The sequence below is a fragment of the Aegilops tauschii genome, chromosome 1, assembly GCF_002575655.3.
Source record: "Aegilops tauschii subsp. strangulata cultivar AL8/78 chromosome 1, Aet v6.0, whole genome shotgun sequence".
Lineage (NCBI taxonomy): Eukaryota > Viridiplantae > Streptophyta > Magnoliopsida > Poales > Poaceae > Aegilops > Aegilops tauschii.
In genome coordinates, this window is record NC_053035.3 from 23,017,264 (window position 1) to 23,039,236 (window position 21,973).

Sequence of the window (21,973 nt, forward strand, 5' to 3'; positions counted from 1 at the left end):
CATCCTCCTTCCCTGCTCCATGCCAGGGTGCTGCTATTGGCCAAAATATGAACAAGTTCCCAGCACAAGTCTCGACACACACCATAAAAGTTCTCCACTAACACCTTACTTAACTTAACTACATAGCATGCTCGATGTTACCAACGCAATTATGCCTGCTGCAACGAAACCTGCACATGACCGAGGAGTCGTGGTTGTAGATCTAAACCTTCAGTCCGAGTCCTGGGATGCGCACAACGACGAGGTCGCTGGGGAAGATCCGGTGGCGGCGGCAGAAGTAGTTCCAGCCCCGGCCAAGCACAATGTGCCCCTCGAAGTTCTGGACCTGCACGCAGAACACGCACCGCTTGTTCGCCGACAGCCTGACCACGCGCGGGAGTCGCTTGATGACTAGCCGGGTGTTCATCACCTCCACGAACTTGCGAGGGACGACGAGCATGGCGAGGTCCTTGTTGTCCTTGATCTCCTGGTAGAAGCGTAGCGGCTCCTTGGCCCCCTCCTCGTGGCCCTGCCTCGGAGATCGTCCCCTTGAACGAGGCAGGCTCATGAAGGCGATCCTGCCAGGCAGGTCCACCGTCCTGAGCCACCTGTTCATGGGATGAAATCCTCGGCGCGCTCAGCTCCGGCCACCACCTGAGCTCCTCCTCCCGCCACTTCCCAGTCAGTCTTCAATATCTTGTCAGGTAAGATGACAAGTATTAGTGCACAAACTCTTTGCAAAATGGCACTGATCAGAGACATTTGCCCAAGAGCAAATGCCACTGATTAGTGCACAAACTCTTTGAGCAAATGCCACTTATCAATGGCACTTTCTGTTAGGCAAATGCCACTGATCAGTGGCAAATGCCACTTATCAATGACACTTGTTGTTGGGCAAATGCCACTGATCAGTGGCACTGATCAGTGGACTTGCCCAACAGCAAGTGCCATTGATAAGTGACATTTTACCCAATAGCAAGTGTCATAGATAAGTGGCATTTGCCTATGGGCAAATGCCACTTATCAATGACACTTGTTGTTGGGAAAATGCCACTGATCAGTGGACTTGCTGTTGGCACTTGCTGTTGGGCAAGTCCACTAATGAGTGGCATCTGCTTTGCTGCAACTGCCACTCATCAATGCACTATCCTAAACATGGAAACATCTAAAAATAGCAACAGCAAGTGCCAATAGCACCCATGTGCAGCCATGCACATTTGGCAGCATCCTAAAATGGTCCTACTACATGCACGTATAACATTCAACACAAACCCTAGCTTGAACATGTATGTTAGTAATAGGAACAACAACATGAATATGATCCTAGCTTGAACATGAACATGCCATCAGTCAACATGATTCTAGCATTCATCAGTCAACATGAACATGTGATATCTACTACGCAACCTTCCCCTTGTACACGTTATTGGGCCTCCAAGTGCAGAGGTTTGTAGGACAGTAGCAAATTTCCCTCAAGTGGATGACCTAAGGTTTATCAATCCGTGGGAGGCGGAGGTTGAAGATGGTCTCTCTCAAACAACCCTGCAACCAAATAACAAAGAGTCTCTTGTGTCCCCAACACACCCAATACAATGGTAAGTTGTATAGGTGCACTAGTTTGGCGAAGAGATAGTGATACAAGTGCAATATGGATGGTAGATAAGGTAGAAGTGATAAAAGTGAGCGTAAACGGTATTGCAATGCTAGGAAACAAGGCCTAGGGTTCATACTTTCACTAGTGCAAGTTCTCTCAACAATAATAACATAATTGGATCATATAACTATCCCTCAACATGCAACAAAGAGTCACTCCAAAGTCACTAATAGCAGAGAACAAACGAAGAGATTATTGTAGGGTACGAAACCACCTCAAAGTTATCCTTTATGATCAATCTATTCAAGAGTCCGTAGTAAAATAACACGAATTTATTATTTCCGTTCGATCTACCATAGAGTTCGTACTAGAATAACACCTTCAGTCACAAATCAACCAAAACCCTAATATCACCTAGATACTCCAATGTCACCTCAAGTATCCGTGGGTATGATTATACGATATGCATCACACAATCTCAGATTCATCTATTCAACCAACACAAAGAACTTCAAAGAGTGCCCCAAAGTTTCTACCGGAGAGTCAAGACGAAAACGTGTGCCAACCCCTATGCATAAGTTCCCAAGGTCACGGAACCCGCAAGTTGATCACCAAAACATACATCAAGTGAATCAATAGAATACCCCATTGTCACCACGGGTATCCCACGCAAGACATACATCAAGTGTTCTCAAATCCTTAAAGACTCAATCCGATAAGATAACTTCAAAGGGAAAACTCAATCCATTACAAGAGAGTAGAGGGGGAGAAACATAATAAGATCCAACTATAATAGCAAAGCTCGCGATACATCAAGATCGTGCCAAATCAAGAACAGGAGAGAGAGAGAGAGAGAGAGAGAGAGAGAGAGAGAGATCAAACACATAGCTACTGGTACATACCCTCAGCCCCGAGGGTGAACTACTCCCTCCTCATCATGGAGAGCGCCAGGATGATGAAGATGGCCACCGGTGAGGGTTCCCCCCTCCGGCAGGGTGCCAGAACAGGGTCCCGATTGGTTTTTGGTGGCTACAGAGGCTTGCGGCGGTGAATCTCCCGATCTAGGTTATTTTCTGGAGGTTTCTGTATTTATAGGAATTTTTGGCGTAGGTCTCACGTCAGGGGGGGTCTCCGAGCCGTCCACGAGATAGGGGGCGCGCCCCCCACCCTCGTGGGCAGCCCGGGTCTCTTCTGGCCCAACTCTTTTACTCCGAGGGCTTCTTTTGGTCCATAAAAAATCATCAAAAATTGGCACGTCAATTGGACTCCGTTTGGTATTCCTTTTCTGTAAAACTCAAAAACAAGGAAAAAACATAAACTGGCACTGGGCTCTAGGTTAATAGGTTAGTCCAAAAAATCATATAAAATAGCATATAAATGCATATAAAACATCCTAGATGGATAATATAATAGCATGGAACAATCAAAAATTATAGATACGTTGAAGACGTATCAACATGCCATCAGTATAACATTCATCAGCCAACATGAACATGATTCTAGCATGAACACAGATCATAGGACACACTAGCAGTAGCACAAGAAAATTATCCTAGCACACACACTGTACAAAACAAGAACAGATCAGTCCGATTGGATTCGATTGGGATCGCATCCAATCGGATCTGCTAGAATCCTATCTAATCCTATCGAATCCACTAACTACTAGCACATGCCTAAGAATAAACCCCTAATCTACATCTACGAGCACGCATTGAGGGGGTTTGACTCACCCGAGCACGCGTAGCCGCGGCGAACTGAGGCCGGGGTGAAAACCCTGGCGGGAAGCATAGAGGTGGCGGAGCAGAGGAGGAGCCGGCCCTGGCAACGGCCTGCGGCATCGGCCCCGTGCTCATCGCCACGCCGGAGGTCGAGAAGGACGGCCCGCCGACAGGAGAAAACCCTTGGACGGGGGTCAAGAAAACCCCCGTGCCCAATGGGGTCCCAAGAAGGGGCGGCTCCGTAGACGTCGCCGGCGCCGAGCCCAGGACCACGAGGTCCGGAATCGGCGGCGGAGCAGGAGCGGCCGACAGCAGATGGGAGACAGCGCTCGCAGCGCCGACGTCAGGTCCTGGCCTGAGTTCTGGAGCCCGGCCATCCAAGACTCCTGGATGCTGGTGATGCGTTGGTCGACGGGGGTCAGAGGGCGGCGCGGCGGTGGGCAAGGCGGAGCCATAGGAGGAGAGGAGAGGGAGGTGCGGTGAGGGAGAGAGGGAGCGGTGGGAACAATGCGACTGGGCGGTTGCAGGAGAGTGGGGGCGAGTTATAAGACGTCCCCTCCGTCTCCCGCGCTGCCCGAGGCGTGCAACTGCCCCGCACGCGTGGCCGCGCCCAGCCAGGCTCGCGAGAAACTGCCGATTCGGCAGTTTTCGCCGGGCCAGGCTGCGGGCTGCTTTAAGGTCCATGCGGGCCACAAACCGCATGCAGCCGAGGCAACCAAACAGGCCGCGCACATCCCGCGCGGGCCTGGTTGGGCTGCATGCGGGCAACTAAACACGCCCTAGGGCCCCTGGGTGCGGTCTGGATTTTTGGGACATGGGTCTACGCACACTCAATTCAGCAAAATATATTTGGAAAAACAATATTTATATGAATATATCAATATATGTGGTAGCCCTGAGACCCTTACTAACATATTAGGACCAGACCGGTAGGGTGTCGCTGTTGCAACCTGTTGTTGCACATCCGAGGGTGTGTATTTTTCATATTTGGCCTTGGCCTGTAAATAACTCTTCTCATACATTTCAATGAAAAGCTGCTCCGACAACCTTTTCGTAAAAAAGCATATTAGAACTAGACCTTCGCGACTTGCCTGCTCCCGAGCCCATGCTCTGATCCGTGCTCCCATCATATCCAACGTCCCAAAGGCTGTGACCTCCGAAAAATGTTTCAATTTTTTTAAAAAAGTTAGGAACGTTCACAAAACATGTGTCCATAAGTTCTAAATAAAAGTTTCAAATCGAAACCTGAAATACACATATAGAAACAAATAAAAGAAAATTGAATAATTTATTTTTTTATTTGTTTCTATAACTGTAATTTGATTTGCATTTGGAATTTTAGGGATTGTGGAAACATGTTTTTGGGAACATTCACAAACCATTTTTTAAAATTTCAAAACATTTAAATTTGATTAACATTTCTTTTGAGGGGGTTAAATTTGATTAACATGGAAGTATCAGGTTTCAACCTAGCCAGACAAAGGTAGGCCGGCGGGCCCAATAATCCAAAAGCCCACAACGAGTCCACTTTGCCGGCTTCCTTCCTCACTTCTCCGCTCACTCCCATTCCGGCATTCCCACGACCCACAGCTCGCGTGAGTGATGGCCGCCGGAGACGATGCCGGGAGCGACTCCGGCGGCGACGGCGGGGGGCCAGGCCAGGTCGCCCTCGAGGAGACGACTCAACATCTGGTAAACTCCGAGATTCCTCTCAACTAATTCGGCGGATTTTCCTATTAAACTCTGAGATTCCAGGTCCTGATGTTGTGGTTTGGTTAGGGTTTTGGTCCCCATGGCCGCCGTGTTCTTGATTCCGCCCAGGCTTTAGGACTGCAAAATCAGAACCTGCTTGTTCCGACGCGATTTCGTTAGGGTTCATCCGTACCGTACGAGGTGGCGTTGTGACCTTGTGATGCTTATCTGATCATTCTGATGGAACTGCGTGGCATGCTTGCTTGATTTTCGCTGACGGATTAGGATTCAGAAGAAGGTGTATTTAGTTTTTCCAGAACAGAGGAGTTTTTCCAGAACAAAGATTTGATTTTTCGTTTCATGAGTGGAAACACGCAAATGCAATGTGATTAGCTGTTCAGGAACTCTCACTTGTGATGATAAATTGGGGATTGATTAGAGGTGTTTTGCTCGATTTTCACTGAATGGTAAGTGTCGCTCGTGGCTTAATTAAGAAGAGGCTAACTTTTGTTTTTCAGTGTTTCTTCCACTTATAGAACAAACTCAATCCTTTCTAGATTTAATTATTTTTATTTATGAGTGGAAACACGTAATTAATGCAATGTGATTAGCTGTTCAGGATTTCCTACTTGCCTGGAAAAGATTCGACTTTCTGAAAACTGATCAGGCAAGAAACTTGAAATGAACAAAAAGAACCATGTCGATGATTTCCTCTTAAATATTGAAATTGTGGATGCATAGGGATCACACATTAGGTTTGTGGTATGGACATATTATGTACCCTCTCTGCCTGATCTAGTTGTGGTAATCCTGTTATACAAAGCCTGACAAGTATTCTGTATTCCGGCTCTGAGATTGTATTAATTAATTTGGCGGAGCTGAGGGCTTGTGCTCTCTCCTGATTCCAGGTTTTGATGTTTGGTTTGGTTAGGATTTTGTTCCCCGTTGCCGCCGTGTTCTTGATTCCGCGCACGCAAACTGCCCACGCTTTACGACTGCAAAATCAGAACCTGCTTGTTCCGACGCGATTTCGTTAGGGTTCATCCGTACGAGGTGGCGTTGTGACCTTGTGATGCTTATCTGATGGAACTGCATGGCATGTTTTCTTGATCTTCGCTGATGGATTAGAATTAGTATCGCCCCGAGGGGAAGAGGGGGTAGCCTCACCCCTTGGCCTGTAGCTTAATTCAGAAGGTGTATTTTGTTTTTCCAGAACAGAGTTCTTACACTTATATTACAAACTAAAAAATATACGAAGATTTGATTTTTCGATTCATGAGTGGAAACACACAATGCAGTGTGATAGATTTTCTGGAACTATCATTTGTGATGATAAATTGGGGATTGATTAGAGGTGTTTTGCTCGATTCTCACTGAAGGATAAGTGTCGCTCGTACCTTATTAATTAAGAAGAGGCTATGTTTTGTTTTTCAGTGTTTCTTCCACTTACAGAACAAACTCAATCATTTCTAGATTTAATTATTTTTATTTATGAGTGGGAACACGTAATGCGATGTGATTGGCTGTTCCGGATTTCCTACTTGCGTGGAAAGATTCAACTTTCGGAAAACTGATCAGGCAAGAAACTTGAAATGAACAAAAAGAACCATGTTGATGATTTCCTCTTAAATATTGAAATTGTGGATGCATATGGATCACGCATTAGATTTGTGGTATGGACATGTTATTTACTCTCTCTGCCTGATGTTGTTTTGGTAATCTTGTGATACAAGCCTGACAAGTATTCTGTTCTTCTATGAAGCAAATGTCGTTGGGCAAGATGGTGCAGACACACAGTCCACAATCATGGTCAGCCCTGCCTTCAGAGCTTGCTGGTCTGGTCCTTCGTCGCCTCCCTTCCCACGCCGATCGTGTGCGCTTCGCTGCTGTATGTCACCATTGGCGCTTCTCCAGAAAAGAGCATTGCCTGCCCCCACCTTTACCATGGCTTGCATTCCTGATGGAACCTTCTTTGGCCTTCGTGGAGAAGGGGTGAAAGAGTTCTTCAAGCTCCCCATCAGTGCCAACTATTGCATGTCCTGCAGTGACTGGCTTCTCTTCTCACACAATGGCACCTGTTTCCTGATGGATCCCTTCTCCAAGGTCACCTTGACGCTTCCTAACCTATCTTCCTTCTGTCTTGTGGACGAGCCTGTTGGAATTATTAATGGCCGTGATGTCCTGGATGAAGATATGGTTGGTCCTCTGCAACACATGGATACTGCGGTATCTCTGCACAAGGTGATCAGGTGCTCGGAACTCCTTGTTGCGGCCATCATTGACATTGGGCCTCTTCGCACTGTTGCATACTGCCAACCGGGTTCAACCTCATGGCTGGTGAGTGGACTTGGCAGCAAAGTGTTTGTCATGGACATCACGTGCTATGAAGGTATGTTGTATATCATTGACTTTTTCAATAATCTTTGGCAATCAATGTCGAAGAGGACAGTAATAATGGAAAGTTAAGGGTTTCTCGGGTCGAGCGTGTACTTGAGGGTTCCCCCTCTGTCCTTAAATTGATCTCAGGTGGCGGCACTTATGTTCATCCGTACCTAGTTGAATCTCATGGTGCACTACTGTGGGTAAGGAGATTAATATATGGTATATGGGATAATGACACGATTGGTGGTACCAAGCCAGTAGGGATTGAACTCGAGGTGTTTCAGTCAGACTTCCAGTCTCGAAGTTGGGTAAAGGTGAGCAGTATTGGGGATGATCAGGCGTTGTTCGTCAGCCAAAGTTTATCCCGATCTGTTGACGTGTCTCAGTACAACCTGAAGGGGGATTCCATCTACTTCCTGGATGATGGCAGCTGTGACTGGTTCTGGAAGGATGCGCCAAGTTCTTGTGCCGTATATGACATGCGAGATGGAAATTGTTTCTTCATATCACTGCCGACAGTAGCATGCAAGGACGTCAAAATGCTGAGATAGATATTTTCCTCCATATGAGTGACGCTTTGGCGGATCATTGAGCTGTGGACGTGAGCATTGTTAACTGGGTGTTTCATTTGGATGTAGCATGTGTTTGTTTTGTGTCAGCTTTTGCATGTTGCAACTGGAAGGGTATTGTAATCCTACTTGGAAGTTGATGCTTGTGCTCTGCAATTAAGCTATCTAGAAGAATTTCAATTTATTTCTATCTAAACTGAATTTCACATGTTCTTTGCAGTGCTCACCATGTTAAATTTTTCTCTGTTCTTGTTAGTGGAGTTGTTTTCTTGGTACGGGTCTGTAGGGCCATCATATTTACAGTACCTTCTTGCTCAGCTATTGGATTTCATTTCTTGGGCTTCCAAACTGGATTCCCTTTTTCTTTCCAGAATTGCATTGCCTATATATAAACAATGCATGTCTTTGTTTTCAGGTTTATGGAATAATGACATGTTGTAAGTTGGCACAAGTTTAAATCATGTGAGTTGCACGCCTGTGCATAGTATGTCTTTGGTGCTCAAATTTTCACTAGATCCTTTTCTTTTTCTTTATATAATCTGGCACCAAGGCAATGGTTTCCCTTTTTTCAAGTCATCACCTTGTAACATTACTTTGCGTAGGCACCGTCTTTGAATATGCCCCCATTCTATAATTCAGGATCTACATTGATAAGTACTGCCTCCGTCCGGAAATACTTGTCGGAGATATGGATAAAAATGGATGTATCCAGAACTAAAATACATTTAGATACATCCATTTCTTCGACAAGTATTTTCGGAGGGAGGGAGTATTCACAAGTCAGGACATGACTCGCCTACCTATGTAAATTCCTGAAAAGGTTTTATGGCACTATGTCAATTCTCACCTACCTCAACTATGAATTTTGTACAAACCATGCGAAATCTGAATTCATTTATATGGGATGCTGCGCAACTGTTAATGTCTCCCAACGGGAAAAAGTAAAGCCACTCTTGCAGACTTCGCATATATTTTCTGTTTTGTATCCAAAAGAATCTTGCGCTCCCTATAATTTTGAAGGAAAATGGTTCCATCGTGAGTTATTGCGGTGTTGTGCTAGAGTAACTGTTCTATTTCATTCGTATAGGAAAACTTAAAAAAACTATGAATTCAAGATTTGCTGATTTACATTTTGCAACATGCTGTTATTAGGAGGGATCAGGGATCACTCGCTGCGCAATCATTCGTGAGTTATTAGGAGGGATCAGGGATCACTTGCTGCGCAATCATGCGACGGGCACCTGCAAATGCTGTTGCATACTAGCTGTGTCAGGTGAGAAAAACTGATGACAAGATTCGGACTGAATTCCTTTGAGGCAAACAGCGTTCAAGACAAGAACCAGATTAAACTTCCAAGTAACAAAGAGAGGCAAGAAACAGATGGTGACACCGTGGAGGAAATGACCGCAATCACCGCAAAACCAGACCTTCCCACTACTGATGCAAAGAAGAGGGAGAGTGAAACGCTGGGTCTTCTTGGCATGCGTTTGTGCCTAAATAAAAATTTGACCATAACATGCAAGATACAGAAATGGAAGGTGCCACCTGACAAATTTGATCTCGATGGTTGAATTATAAGCTAGACTATCCGTGTGTGGACTAAACGTCAAACCGTGCATTAGCAAGACTATCCTAAAAGTTTGTTTGTTAGTTTAAGCGTGGTAGACATTATGTATGATTTTCTTTTAGTTATTTCAAGAAAATAGTTCGGTTGTTTTACTAAAAAAAATACAAACATGTTGGCACATTTACATACTTACATTGCTCTTATAGAAGTATAAATGCAGGTAAGTCCTATCAGAAGCTTGTTGGCAAGGCCGGCCTGAGACTTTAGGGGCCCTTGGTGCCGTGTAGATTTTTGGGACATGGGTCTACGCACACTCAATTAAAAAAAAGATTTAAAATACTAAAAAAATGGAAAAAAAAATTGCGGCAAACATAGTCTAGTATAATACTCATGTTTATAGTATCTGGGCAAAATGAATCATGTCGTATTCTGAGCGGAAAAAAAGTTTGCAGCTACCATGCAAAAAACCGGAATAGTAGCTTTTATATAGTATTGATTATGTTGTATTTTGCTTGGAATATGCATAACTCATTTTGTTCCAAAACTTTAAACGTGAGCATTATGCTAAACCATGAATGTTATAAAAAAAATTTAAAAATATTTGACTAATTTTATAAACTTTTTTCAATTTGGGTGGGCGCGCACCCAGGTTCACCGTTGTATTGCCCTCGGTGAAAATTAATTCGAGGACCATTCAACATAAAATCAGAATAATAATCATTAAATATTATCACCATCACTTAAAGTGTATCCAAAAGCAATATTTATAATAAGAGATCAATATGTTGTAGCCCTGAGACCTTCATTGACATATTAGAACCAGACCGGTAGGGTGACGATGTTGCAACCTGTTGTTGCACATCCGAGGGTGTGTGTTTTTCATCTTTGGCCACAACTTCTCCTACATTTCAATGAAAAGTTGCTCCAAAAACCTTTTTGTAAAAGAACATATTAGAATAAGACCTTCGTGACTTCTTCGCTTGGTTAGCAATTCAAAAACGGATTTGGACGGCGGATAGGCTTCAAAGACGTGGATGGCCAAATTGCGGCCTATGCCCTCTTTGTAAGCAAACTGAGAAATCGGTGGACCACCTCTTCTTCATGTGTTGGTTCACTAAGCGACTTTGGGGCATGATCATGGCGTGGCTCAACCTCGACGACATGGGCACTTCTCGTTGGAGTGTGGAGCGTTTCATTAAGGATTGGTGGATCAATATGTCCGAGAAGAATATGGCAAACCGGAAGGCGATCGCGTCCCTCACTATGCTAGGGTGTTTCAACATAAATCCACACATCCATCCATCATCCTCCTCAACATCAAGATTGAAGCTAGGCTTTGCGTCAGCACTTGGGAAATATAATGCCGCGAGAGTAGTGACCTTGTATTTTGCTTTCACTTTTGTTTGTAAAAGAAACTCTAAACTCATTCTTAATTAATGGATGAGGAAAATCTTATGCCTCCGTTTCAAAAAGAAAAAGACGTTCACAACTTGCCTGCTCCCGAGCCCATACTTCGATCCGTGCTCCCAGCATATCCAACATTCCAAAGGTTGTGACCTTTGCAAAAAAATTTAAAAAATCAAAAAATTAGGGGCGTTCAGAAAACATGTGTCCATAAGTTCTAGAAGTATCAAATACAAACTTGAAATACACATATAGAAACAAATAAAAGAAAATTGAATAATTTATCTTTTCATTTGTTTCTATAACTGTAGTTTGATTTGCATCTGAAATTGAGAGATTGTGGAACCATGTTTTTGGGAACATTCACAAACAATTTTGAAAATAATAAAAACATTTAAATTTGATTAACATATTTTAGGCTATTTAAATTTGATTTTTTTATTAACATGGGTATCAGGAGGTTTCAACCTAGCCAGACGAAAGATAGGCCGGCAGGCCCAATAATCCATAGCCCACAATCAGTCCACTTTGTTGTACACACGGCCGGCTTCCTTCCTCAGTTCTTCGTGTTAGGAATTAATTAGTAGATTAATTAGCACATGCTAATTAATGAATAGTCATTAGTAAAGGGATGTGTCCAATCCCGAACAGTCATGTCCCTTCTCTCTTTCTATTGTCAATAGGCACCCGTTCTAGAGGGATGCCTTCGAACAGACACCTCTTCTTCCCACCTCTTCGAGATGTATATATACTTGAGAATCAATGGAAACCAGGATTGATTGTCCTTTCGCTTTCAATCTCGTTTTACTCTAACACGTTATCAGCACGCTCTCGACAGAGCGAGTATCGGCCTCATGGGGCGACACGGAACGGTGGAAGACCGAGGCCGGCGACGTCTCGAAGAGCAGCAGCGACGCTCCCCGGCAGACGCCGCCGCCCTCGTCCTGCATCTGGCGCAGATCGGCAGGCCTCGGCCAGTCCTCAAATACCCTAGCGTGTATGGCGCCTGCGCTTAAAAGACGCCGGCGAGACCGTGATGCATGGCCATGGCCGCAACGCTCCCGGGCGTGGTGGACGCCGTCGGCCTCAACGCCGCTCCTGCCGTCATGGCTCCTCGCGGCTAAAGGCTCTCGGCCTCCCCATCGGCAAGGGCCGGGAACCCGCTCCCGGCCATCGTCGGCGCTGAACGCAGCGACCACGTTGTCCTGTACAGGGGACATCGATCAAAGAAAACAGATTTGATTTAGCTCTCTCTTTGATTAATTGAGGACCTAACCATCTAATTAGTGACTGCATTTTTTCTTTTCATGCGCATGGGCGAGAATCACTTCACTGAATCAACACATATGCAAAGAGAAAATCATGTTGATCTGATCCTCACCGGTGTCTTCCTTGGAGAGAGGCCGGCCATCTCCATGTGCACGGCGCCTTATGCGCTCAGGCTTGTACGGCGGAGTGCTCGCCTCCGGCCGTAGGCGCGATCTGCCGCCACGCACGGCCAGGGACGACGGTGCTCCCCACCCTGCAGCAGAGGCAGCATCCTCCTGCACGCACGCAGCCAGCCATGGCGCTCGGCCCGGACCGCGGCGCATCAGCGTCCTCCGGCGGGACTTCCCGACAGTGGAGGCGACTCCCAGACCGAAGCGTGCCCGACGTTTGACGCTACTCCTCCCGGTGCGCCCACAGCCGTCGGCCCCGGTGAGATACTCGGCCTCGGGACGGCTTCAAGCCCACGCGGCCTCTTTCCGGCCCCGACGCCGTTTCTCCCTGTGCGTCTCCCTCCGTCGTGGTTGCTCCAAGCGCCCTCAGGAACGACAGCCGCGGCGGCTCAAAGCTGCCTGCCCATGGCGCCAGACTTCAGGCGCGCGTGACGCAGCCCTGGCCGGTATGCCAAAGCGGCGGCGATGGTAATGGTGTTTTTTTCCCCATTGGAACCGCACGGGAGAAACACAGAGATAACCTTATCTCTTTGCCAGTTTGCATTAAGATCCCTGTATTTACAGGAATTTGCAAAATAGGCTAAATCAGTGGTCCAGGCCAATATTTGCACAAAAATATGTGGTTATTATATGTGGCATGTTCAATATGTTTGCTTTTTAGCAATCCCTATAACATGTCCTATTAGTACAACGACATTGTTTTGCGATTAAGATTATGTTTTCTCGCATACCAATATTGATTTGCGATTGAGATTTTTTTTTCTCGCAAAATAATCTCATTGTGATTGAGATCAATTTTCTCTCGCAAAATATTAATTTGCGTTGAATTATCTTGCAATTTGATAGAAGATCTCATTTAATTTGAGGTGTATCCAATTCAAGTTTTTCACTTGAGGATCAAGTTTGCAACATCATTATTATCCACTACATTAGTACTGTATAACTGTAGAGTACCTTGTACTCCAGAATAAACTATGATGTAATATATTTCCATGTTATTCTACATGTTGAGATTAATTACATCTATTATTTGCAATTGAGATTTTCAATTTCTTGCAAAATAAAAATCAATTCATCTTACTTGAGCCTTTTTGGCTTAATGCGAGTAAGAATTGATATGCAAAATTCTTAGTGATTTCTTCACAGTGATGTATTGGGATCACAAGGTAGTGTGTAGATCTACTGCTTTGCAGATTATCACCACTACTGTTTAAGCCAACATTCCATATTTGACATTATGATTGCTCAACATTGTGCTCTCCCATGCATTTTGAAGTTCACACTAATGGTTTCAAGCTAACTCCTTGAAATATCCATTAATTTTGCAAAGTTCATTACAACATCAACCATGATGGTCCTTAATTTATCATCCGTAAATTAATTATCTTTGGTTTACCCATACAAGTAACCGATGGCTAAAAAAATTTGAGTCACTCGCCCTTAATGGCCACAACTACGCTATGTGGGTCATGGACATCAAGATCCGTCTTGTCCCGTGGGATAGCATGAGAAATCCCAAGATGCCAAGGATCCCAAGGGAAAAGGTTTGAATCCAACTTCAACCTTCACCCACACATTGCAAATGGAACTGGTTGTTCGCATGATGTTCCACTCGGACCGAGCAACACCATGACTCTCCATCAGCCAGAGGACCTTGCTCACACAAAGAACATGTTGGTTGAGTATACCTAAATAGATACGTTTGGAGACTTCAGTTAGTCTCTCAATCTCCTTAGTGATTTATTTATTATGTCCATTATATGAACATGATTATTGTTGTCATCATATATTGTATATCACAATATATTGTATCAGCACTTTGGTACAAATACATTTGTATGTATTCTATATATCTGACAGTGATTTTCATATTGAGAATTTTTAAGTATATATATAGATTTTTATGGGGGTCAATCTAATGAAAGATGATTTGTGCCTTGTGGACATATGCACCACGAACTCTATACTCAGGGAGGTGAAATGTTTCCACTCTTGTTGAGAGAAAGGAGATATCTTAAAATCGCTAGACGCGATGGGGTATTTGTTGGCTCAACTCAAATCATATTTACTGTCCCTGTGGGTACTCAAGTAACGTCAGGATACTTTATTGCTTCCGGGTTTAACTCGTACCCTACTAAACTATAGAGGTATCCGTCAAAATAGTTTCCATAGCGAAACTTATGATGACAACAAAGAGGACTAACTTCTCTTTACCATATGTGACGGATATGGCAAGCACATTCTCTATGTATCATCTGGGTTGTACTACACATACGACAAAACCCGTAGCACATGTTGCGTACGAGATAGTTTTCCATAGTGTCTTTTGCATGACAAACTTGACATTTCTGCTTTGGTCATCATTGACATTGGGTTGAAACTGAAACTATCAGCAATTCCAATGGCTTATGATTATTTTGATGCTAAATTCTAACAATATTTGGATTTTGTGTGCACTACATGTGACACAGGGACGCAAATTTTAAGGCTCGCACACCTTAAAGTGTATGCTGAACCACTCAGACACCTTAAATGCATCAAGTTGAGGTAAATGGCTCTTCCCAACCATTGAGTAGACTATTCAGGTATTCCATGGTTCTAAATGACATATCTACATGATGGTCTTAAGTGTGTGCTTTATCCACATGAAATCATTGGCTCATTATCCTGAACATCAATTACAATCAAAATTGAATGGACAACGTTGTAGAATTCTCCTTGCGTGCCTTCACTATGGCCCTAGGATTGAAGTTTAACACTTTGTCCTATATGTCTAGACTCAAACTGGTTTAGTAGAATCCTTTATCCAAAGAATTAAGCTCATTCCATGATCTTAACCTCATAATTGCAACTTACCAACTTTACGTTGGAGTCATGCAGTTTTACACGCTCATGACCAAACTGCATAATGTTATTCCCCTCTATCTTTGAAACGTGGAAATCTACCAAGTATTTCCCATCTGCGGTAATTCGGTTGCATACCGATATCACCACCCTGACATACATCATTGGCCCCTCAACATATATTTGGGATCTATGTGAGGAATAACTGTATAACCGTCAATACCTCATGCCCCTCACATGGGTAGTTAATCAAGGTCAGTATGTTGATTCAGTGAGGAACATTTCCAGGCATTAGGGGGAGATTTCAAGTATCATACATAATGCCAGGAAATTAGTGGAATGCTCAACACATTTCTGCCTCAAGTCCACGTACTCAAAGATCTGAACCATACGTTCAGAAGATTTGCAACACATTGCAAATAACCTGCCAGATTCATTTACTAAAAATAAAGGTGTCACATAATCCTACAATCCTGCCAAAATATGCCCGAAAGAGTGGAGGTACCAACAAAACCACTCAACTCCCCTTCACAGCAATAGGGGAGAAGTATGGCAATAGTACATCAGGATTCGGCTTCTGGCAAGCAAGGATATCGAGGCCTCTGAATCAGTAAATGCAAGTCAATTTCACGTTGGCAGACACCTAATGGGTAGTATACACCCAGTGGACGGGCAACCCAGGTCATAGTGCACACAATGACCGGGACATCGACATACCTGACTCAACCGCATTAGAAATTGCGAACAGTCGCCATGGGTAACGATATTTCCATCAACTCTATATTGATATATAGATTCTGGAGAAACATATAACCGGAAGTCTACAATTGTCGACATACATTTCTCAACTAGCTAGATTGAAAAAACCTTTCACATGATTCAGGTCCAAAGACCATGGTCATGGCGAAGTGCGAACAACACTCGGACTGAACTCGAGCAAATGGTATAATCTAGGTAGAAATAATCTTGCTCAATAAAGGGAAAGGTATTCACATAAGCAATACCTACACCAGTTTTCTTCTAGAAACAGAATTGAGAACAACGAGGTGGTGAAACATAGAGCAAGTATTGTAGCACAAGGGTTCACGCAGATACCCAACTCTTCTCCAGAGGTGAAATCTCATTCCGATAACTTATATCATTGGCAGTACAAAATCATCTATCTATGCAGTTGATAGATGTAGTGATAACATATCCATGTTGATCACTAGATCTAGACATAGATGGTTCCCAATGGAATCTCACTTCTGAATCGAAATGCAAAACACAACATACACCATGTAAAAACCAATAAGTCACCATATGACTTATTGTTGTCGGTACATTTTGGTACAACCGACATAGTGAGTTCCTTATACACAAGGATTACTCCTACAATAATGATTACCCATGCATGTCTGTCATACACAGGGATTACTCCTGCAATTACGAAGCACATGATCATATTAATGGCGGGTTTTGAGATGAAGGATTGGGTAAAACCTCGAGCACCTTCACTCATACATTATGGTACACCATGTTGTCTATATCCAAAATATATTGGAGAAATTCATTGTGGACAAATCTTATACATCCATAACTCGCATGGCTTCATTCTCTAGACGTAGAGAAAGATCCATTAAAACCATGAGTTGAATGGAATGAGATATTGGGACACAAAGTTCCATATCCTTATGCCATTGGACCCACCAAACACAATTGGTTGGAAGTCAAGAATATCTTTCGATATCTCCAAGGCATCAAAACATTTTGTCCGAGTCTTTCAGTTTCAGAGAAATCTGGACACCAATATCATTGGATCCATTGATCAGATCCCTACTATGCTAGATCATAGACATGTGTTCCAGCAAGGTGTGGTAGCCATCCCATAAAGGTCTTCAAAACAGACCTCGTGGCTACACCCACCAACCATTATCTCAAAGATAATGTTGCTTGTGTTGTCTGGATGCAAATAGGTTACATAGTAAGCAATATCACTATATTGCTCATCTTGCAAATCAAATCACGTGACAATCTCATTGATTTGTCTATGAAGTCTCTACCAACTTGAACATTTCATAAACAAGTTCATTGGAATTGGTATTCGACGACTTCAGGATTTGCAAGTATCAGGGGGAGTATCTTCCTGAATTACTCCCGTTCAAAGCATCATATTATACTCTTTTTTCCTTTATGAGTTTACTTTTACAGGTTCTCATCAAGGTTTTTAATGAGGTAATATCAACATGAGATCATATGTCATACTTTCTGTTTTCCCCACCGGGGTTTTTAGGAAAGTATACACGACAAATTTATTGTCCTCTAAACTCTATGGATTTTCTCATATCGAGTTAAAAGAGACAATTATTATGATATGTCATATCATTTTCTCCTTATATTTTTCCCACTGGGTTTTAAAGGAGTTTTCAATGACATATCAGACCGCACTCTTTTCCCTTATGAGCTTTCCCTCAAAGTTTCTCATAAAAGGTTTTAACGAGGCGACATATGCAATACTTTCTATTTTTCCCCACTGGGGTTTTTAAAGAAAAGTATACAAAGCATATTTATTGTTCTCGAAACTCACCAATGAGTTTTCTCCTTTCTCAAAGATTTTCTCATATGAGTTATCAAGGAGACAATTATTATTATATGTTGCACTTTTTCTCCTTATTATTTTTCCCATTGGGTTTAAAGGAGTTTTAGCAACATATCTGCTCTATTCTCCTCATATTTTTCCCACAGGGTTTTTGGGGGAGACTCTCGATTATACAGAAGATTTCTCAAGATGGAAGATCTATATACAAGAAGTTTTCAATGATGAAACATTCAAGGAGCGGTGTTGTACAAGGGGGAGTGTTAGGAATTAATTAGTAGATTAATTAGCACATGCTAATTAATGAATAGTCATTATTAAAGGAGTGTGTCCAATCCCGAAGAGTCATGTCCCTTCTCTTTTTTTGTTGCCAATAGGCACCTGTTCTAGAGGGATGCCTTCAAACAGACACCTCTTCTTCCCATCTCTTCGAGATGTATATATACTTGAGAATCAATGAAAACCAGGATTGATTGTCCTTTCGCTTTCAATCTCGTTTTACTCTAACACTCCGTTCACTCCCATTCCGGCACTCCCACGGCAGCTCGCGTGAGTGATGGCCGCCGGAGACGAGGCTGGGAGCGACTCCGGCAGCGACGGCGCGGGGCCTGGCCAGGCGCCCTCGAGGAGACGACTCAAGATCTGGTAAACTCCGAGATTCCTATCAACTAATTCGGCGGATCCATATCAAAGCTCGTGCTCTCTCCCGATTCCAGGTCCTGATGTTGCAGTTTGGTTAGGGTTCTGGTCCCCGCGGCCGCCATGTTCTTGATTCCGCGCACGCAAACTGCCCACGCTGTTAGGACTGGTCACGCTGTTAGGATTTTGGTCCAAGCTGTTCGGACGCGATTTCGTTAGGGTTCTTGATTCACCTCTTGCCTGACGACATGCTATCCGTACTTTTTCTGATGGAACTGCGTGACATGTTTGCTTGATTTTCGCTGATGGGTTAGGATTAGTGTCGCCCAGAGGGGAAGAGGGGGCGGCCCTGGGCCGGTAGCTTATAGTAATTCAGAAGAAGGTGTGTTTGTTTTTTCCAGAACAGAGGAGTTCTTCCACTTATAGTAAAAAGTCAGAAATGTATACAAAGATTTGATTTCTTGATTCATTAGTAGAAACACACACTGCATTGATTAGCTGCTCTGAAATTCTCACTTTTGTTGATAAATTGCGGGTTGATTATAGGTGGTTTGCTTGATTTTGACTGAAGCATCAGTGTAGCTCATAGCTTAATTCAGAAGAGGGTATCATTCTTTTTTCAGAACAGAGTATTTCTTCTACTCATAGTACAAACTCAACCGTTTCTACATTTTTTTTTCACGGTGGAAACACGCAATGCAATGTGATTACCTGTTTTGGAATTCCTACTAATGTGGAAAAGATGTGACTTTCTGTGGACGGATCAGGCAAGAAACTTGAAATGAACAAGGAGAATACTGTTGATGATTGCCTCTTAAACTTTGAAATTGTAAAAGCAAGTTAATTACATTAGATTTGTGGTCTGGACATAATTATGTACCCTCTCTGCCTGATTTCGTTTGTGGTAATCTTGTTATACAAAGCCTGACAAGTATTCTTTTCTTCTATGAAGCAGATGTCGTTTGCCAAGAAGCTGCAGACACACCGTCCACAATCATGGTCAGCCCTGCCATCAGATCTTGCTGGTCTGGTCCTTCGTCGCCTCCCTTCCCATGCCGACCATGTGCGCTTCGCTGATGTATGTCACCATTGGCGCTTCTCCAGACAAGAGCATTGCCTGCCCCCACCTTTACCATGGCTTGCATTCCCTGATGGAACCTTCTTCGGCCTTCCCTGTCGAGAAGGGGCAAAAGAGTCCTTCAAGCTCCACAGCAGTGCCAACTATTGCATCTCCTGCGGTGACTGGCTTGCCTTCGCACAAAATGGCACCTGTTTCCTAATGGACCCCTTCTCCGAGATCACCTTGACGCTTCCTAACCTATCTTCTTTCTGTCTTGTGGATGAGCCTGTTGGAATTATTAATGGTCGTGATGTCCTGGATGAAGACATGTCTGGTTCTCTGCTACAGATGGATACTGCGATATCTCTGCGCAAGGTAATCAGGTGCTCGGAACTCGTTGTTGCTGCCATCGTTGAAATTGGGCCTCTTCGCACTGTTGCGTACTGCCAACCGGGTTCAACCTCATGGTTGGTGAGTGAACTTGGCAGCATAGGGTCGGTCATAGATATGATGTTTTATGAAGGTATGTTGTATGTCATTGACGAGTTCAACGACCTTTTGGCAATCAATGTCAGAGAGGACAATGATAATGGCAAGTTAAGGGTATCTTGGATCGAGCGTCTACTTGATGGTGCCCCCTGTGTCTTAAAGTTGATCCAAGGTGGCATCTCTTACTTCGAGTCGTATCTAGTTGAATCTCATGGTGCACTACTGCTGGTACAGAGAACAATATTTGGTGAATGTGATAATAACACGATTGGTGGTATCAAGCCAGTAGGGATTGAATTTGAGGTGTGTCAGCCAGACTTCCAGTCTCGAAGTTGGGTGAAGGTGAGCAGTGTTGGGTGAAGGTGAGCAGTGTCCAAGAAGCTCTCGATGTTGTCTTAGAATGCAGAGTTACATGCCTACACTAGAATTGTACAAGTGAGGCTTTCATCCACTCTTGAACATCAAATGCGCTCATGAGTCTCATGACAATGGCGTTTCCTGACTTCAAACAGTCAAGGGTGTGTACCTGATGCATTGCGACCAGCTGGTCATGCTTTGTAGAATTATAGTTCAACATGAAACATAGAATGTGGTCCTCACTGTTAGCTATTACACATAACCTGCAGAACATAATTGCAACAGCAGAAGTGCAGGACCATGAGTTTCTTCACTAATACACAGCACCCATGAGAAGATAATCCATGATCAAGAACATGGCTATATAGTTATAGTTAGTAACTGGTTGTAAAGATAATACGAGTACAACCATTATAAAATTCACCTGCATAACCATCATCAGCACTACATCTTGTGTGCCATGAACCCTTGGTATTCCTCTATCTTCATTTTTCAAAATCTGTGTGCCATTGCAGCAGCATGTATGCATCATGGATGAGAATGTGGAGTCTTGATTATTCATAATGAGAGCGTGGCCCAATTTTGAAGATTTGCAGATGTCTCTATTCTTCCTCTTAAATCTGATAGTACTTTCTAGTGTAGATATAACAATTAGATGTTCCCTTGTAAATGGCTAACAATTTTAAACTTGGATGTAAATAGGGAAGTCAAGTGAGGCACAGCAAGCTACATCAACATTTTGCAGGACTAAAAAATCAACTAGTACACATGATTTCGTTGTTTGTCAATCCTGGTGCTGATGTTTGCATTTGATTCAAGCATGCAACCAAGAATGGAATGGAATGGATCAAGTAGAAAGGAACCGGACCTGACCTGGGTGGGGAAGTACCAGATGGTATGTTGACCGTGTGATCAAATCTTTTTTTAGATTAAACCTTAATGCACGGCCGAGGTAATTTTAAAGGATCAGATCTGTAATTAAGCAGCAACGGGCTTAAGAAGTTGTCAACGTAACGAACTATCTGGCACTAACCTAAACGCCAATCGACCGGTGAAGCTTCCCACACACGACAGTACGCGTATCAGGTGGGTTTCGTTCGTATCTTCCTGGACGATATAGATTCACTTGCCCCCAAATATAAAAGACAAACATTGACGTTGATATCTAGGTGTGAGAAGGGAATAGTAAATAAGCTTAGTTATCGTGGTCTCGTGGATACCGTGGCGTAAGGACTTGGCAAGAAGTTCACAGTCTGGCATGTAGCATTCGATCATACTGTATATAAGAGACAAACTGTACGTGAACATTTCGAAACCATTCGCAGAAATAGCAACATAAGTGAGCAAGAGCTGGGGCTTTTAGAAGAGAATGGGGCTGCCTCTCTCAGGTGCTGTGCAATGGTGGGGTGAGTGGCAGCTCCAAGTCCTCACTCTTGGCAGCCTTGGTCTCCAGTACGCCCTCGGTATTTTTGCCATCTTCCGCAAGCCAGGTGCCCCACCGTGGGTCAGATTTTTCACCTGGCTCGCGTTCCTGGGAAGCGATGCCGTGGCGATATATGCTCTCGCCACGCTCTTCAACCGGAAAAGGTATAATCAGCTACCCAGCTCTGTCTCTGAGCATGACAGATATGGTCTGCAGGTGCTGTGGGCACCTATCTTGCT

General features: G+C 43.7%; 1 protein-coding gene and 2 long non-coding RNA genes across 3 annotated transcripts; 2 read left to right on the plus strand and 1 right to left on the minus strand.

The window, feature by feature from the left end:
• Positions 1 to 4,654: 4,654 nt before the first annotated feature.
• On the plus strand, positions 4,655 to 8,138 carry LOC109766358 (uncharacterized). The gene is made up of 2 exons (XR_005754901.3): positions 4,655 to 4,986; positions 6,749 to 8,138. It is a non-coding gene; the product is annotated as an uncharacterized lncRNA (long non-coding RNA).
• Positions 8,139 to 11,495: 3,357 nt separating this feature from the next.
• Positions 11,496 to 13,237, minus strand: LOC109766359 (uncharacterized). The gene is made up of 2 exons (XR_006663311.2): positions 12,290 to 13,237; positions 11,496 to 12,113 (listed from the first exon to the last, which is right to left on the minus strand). It is a non-coding gene; the product is annotated as an uncharacterized lncRNA (long non-coding RNA).
• A 4,931-nt stretch (positions 13,238 to 18,168) lies between these two features.
• On the plus strand, positions 18,169 to 21,046 carry LOC109766357 (uncharacterized). The gene is made up of 2 exons (XM_020325126.4): positions 18,169 to 18,411; positions 19,361 to 21,046. Exon 2 carries the CDS (start codon positions 19,361 to 19,363, stop codon positions 20,312 to 20,314), a length of 954 nt encoding a protein of 317 aa, XP_020180715.1. The 5' UTR covers positions 18,169 to 18,411; the 3' UTR covers positions 20,315 to 21,046.
• Positions 21,047 to 21,973: the final 927 nt, after the last annotated feature.

Coding starts and splice junctions, on each gene's coding strand:
- LOC109766357 (XM_020325126.4), top strand. CDS start 19,361: ATGTCGTTTGCCAAGAAGCTGCAGACACACCGTCCACAATCATGGTCA.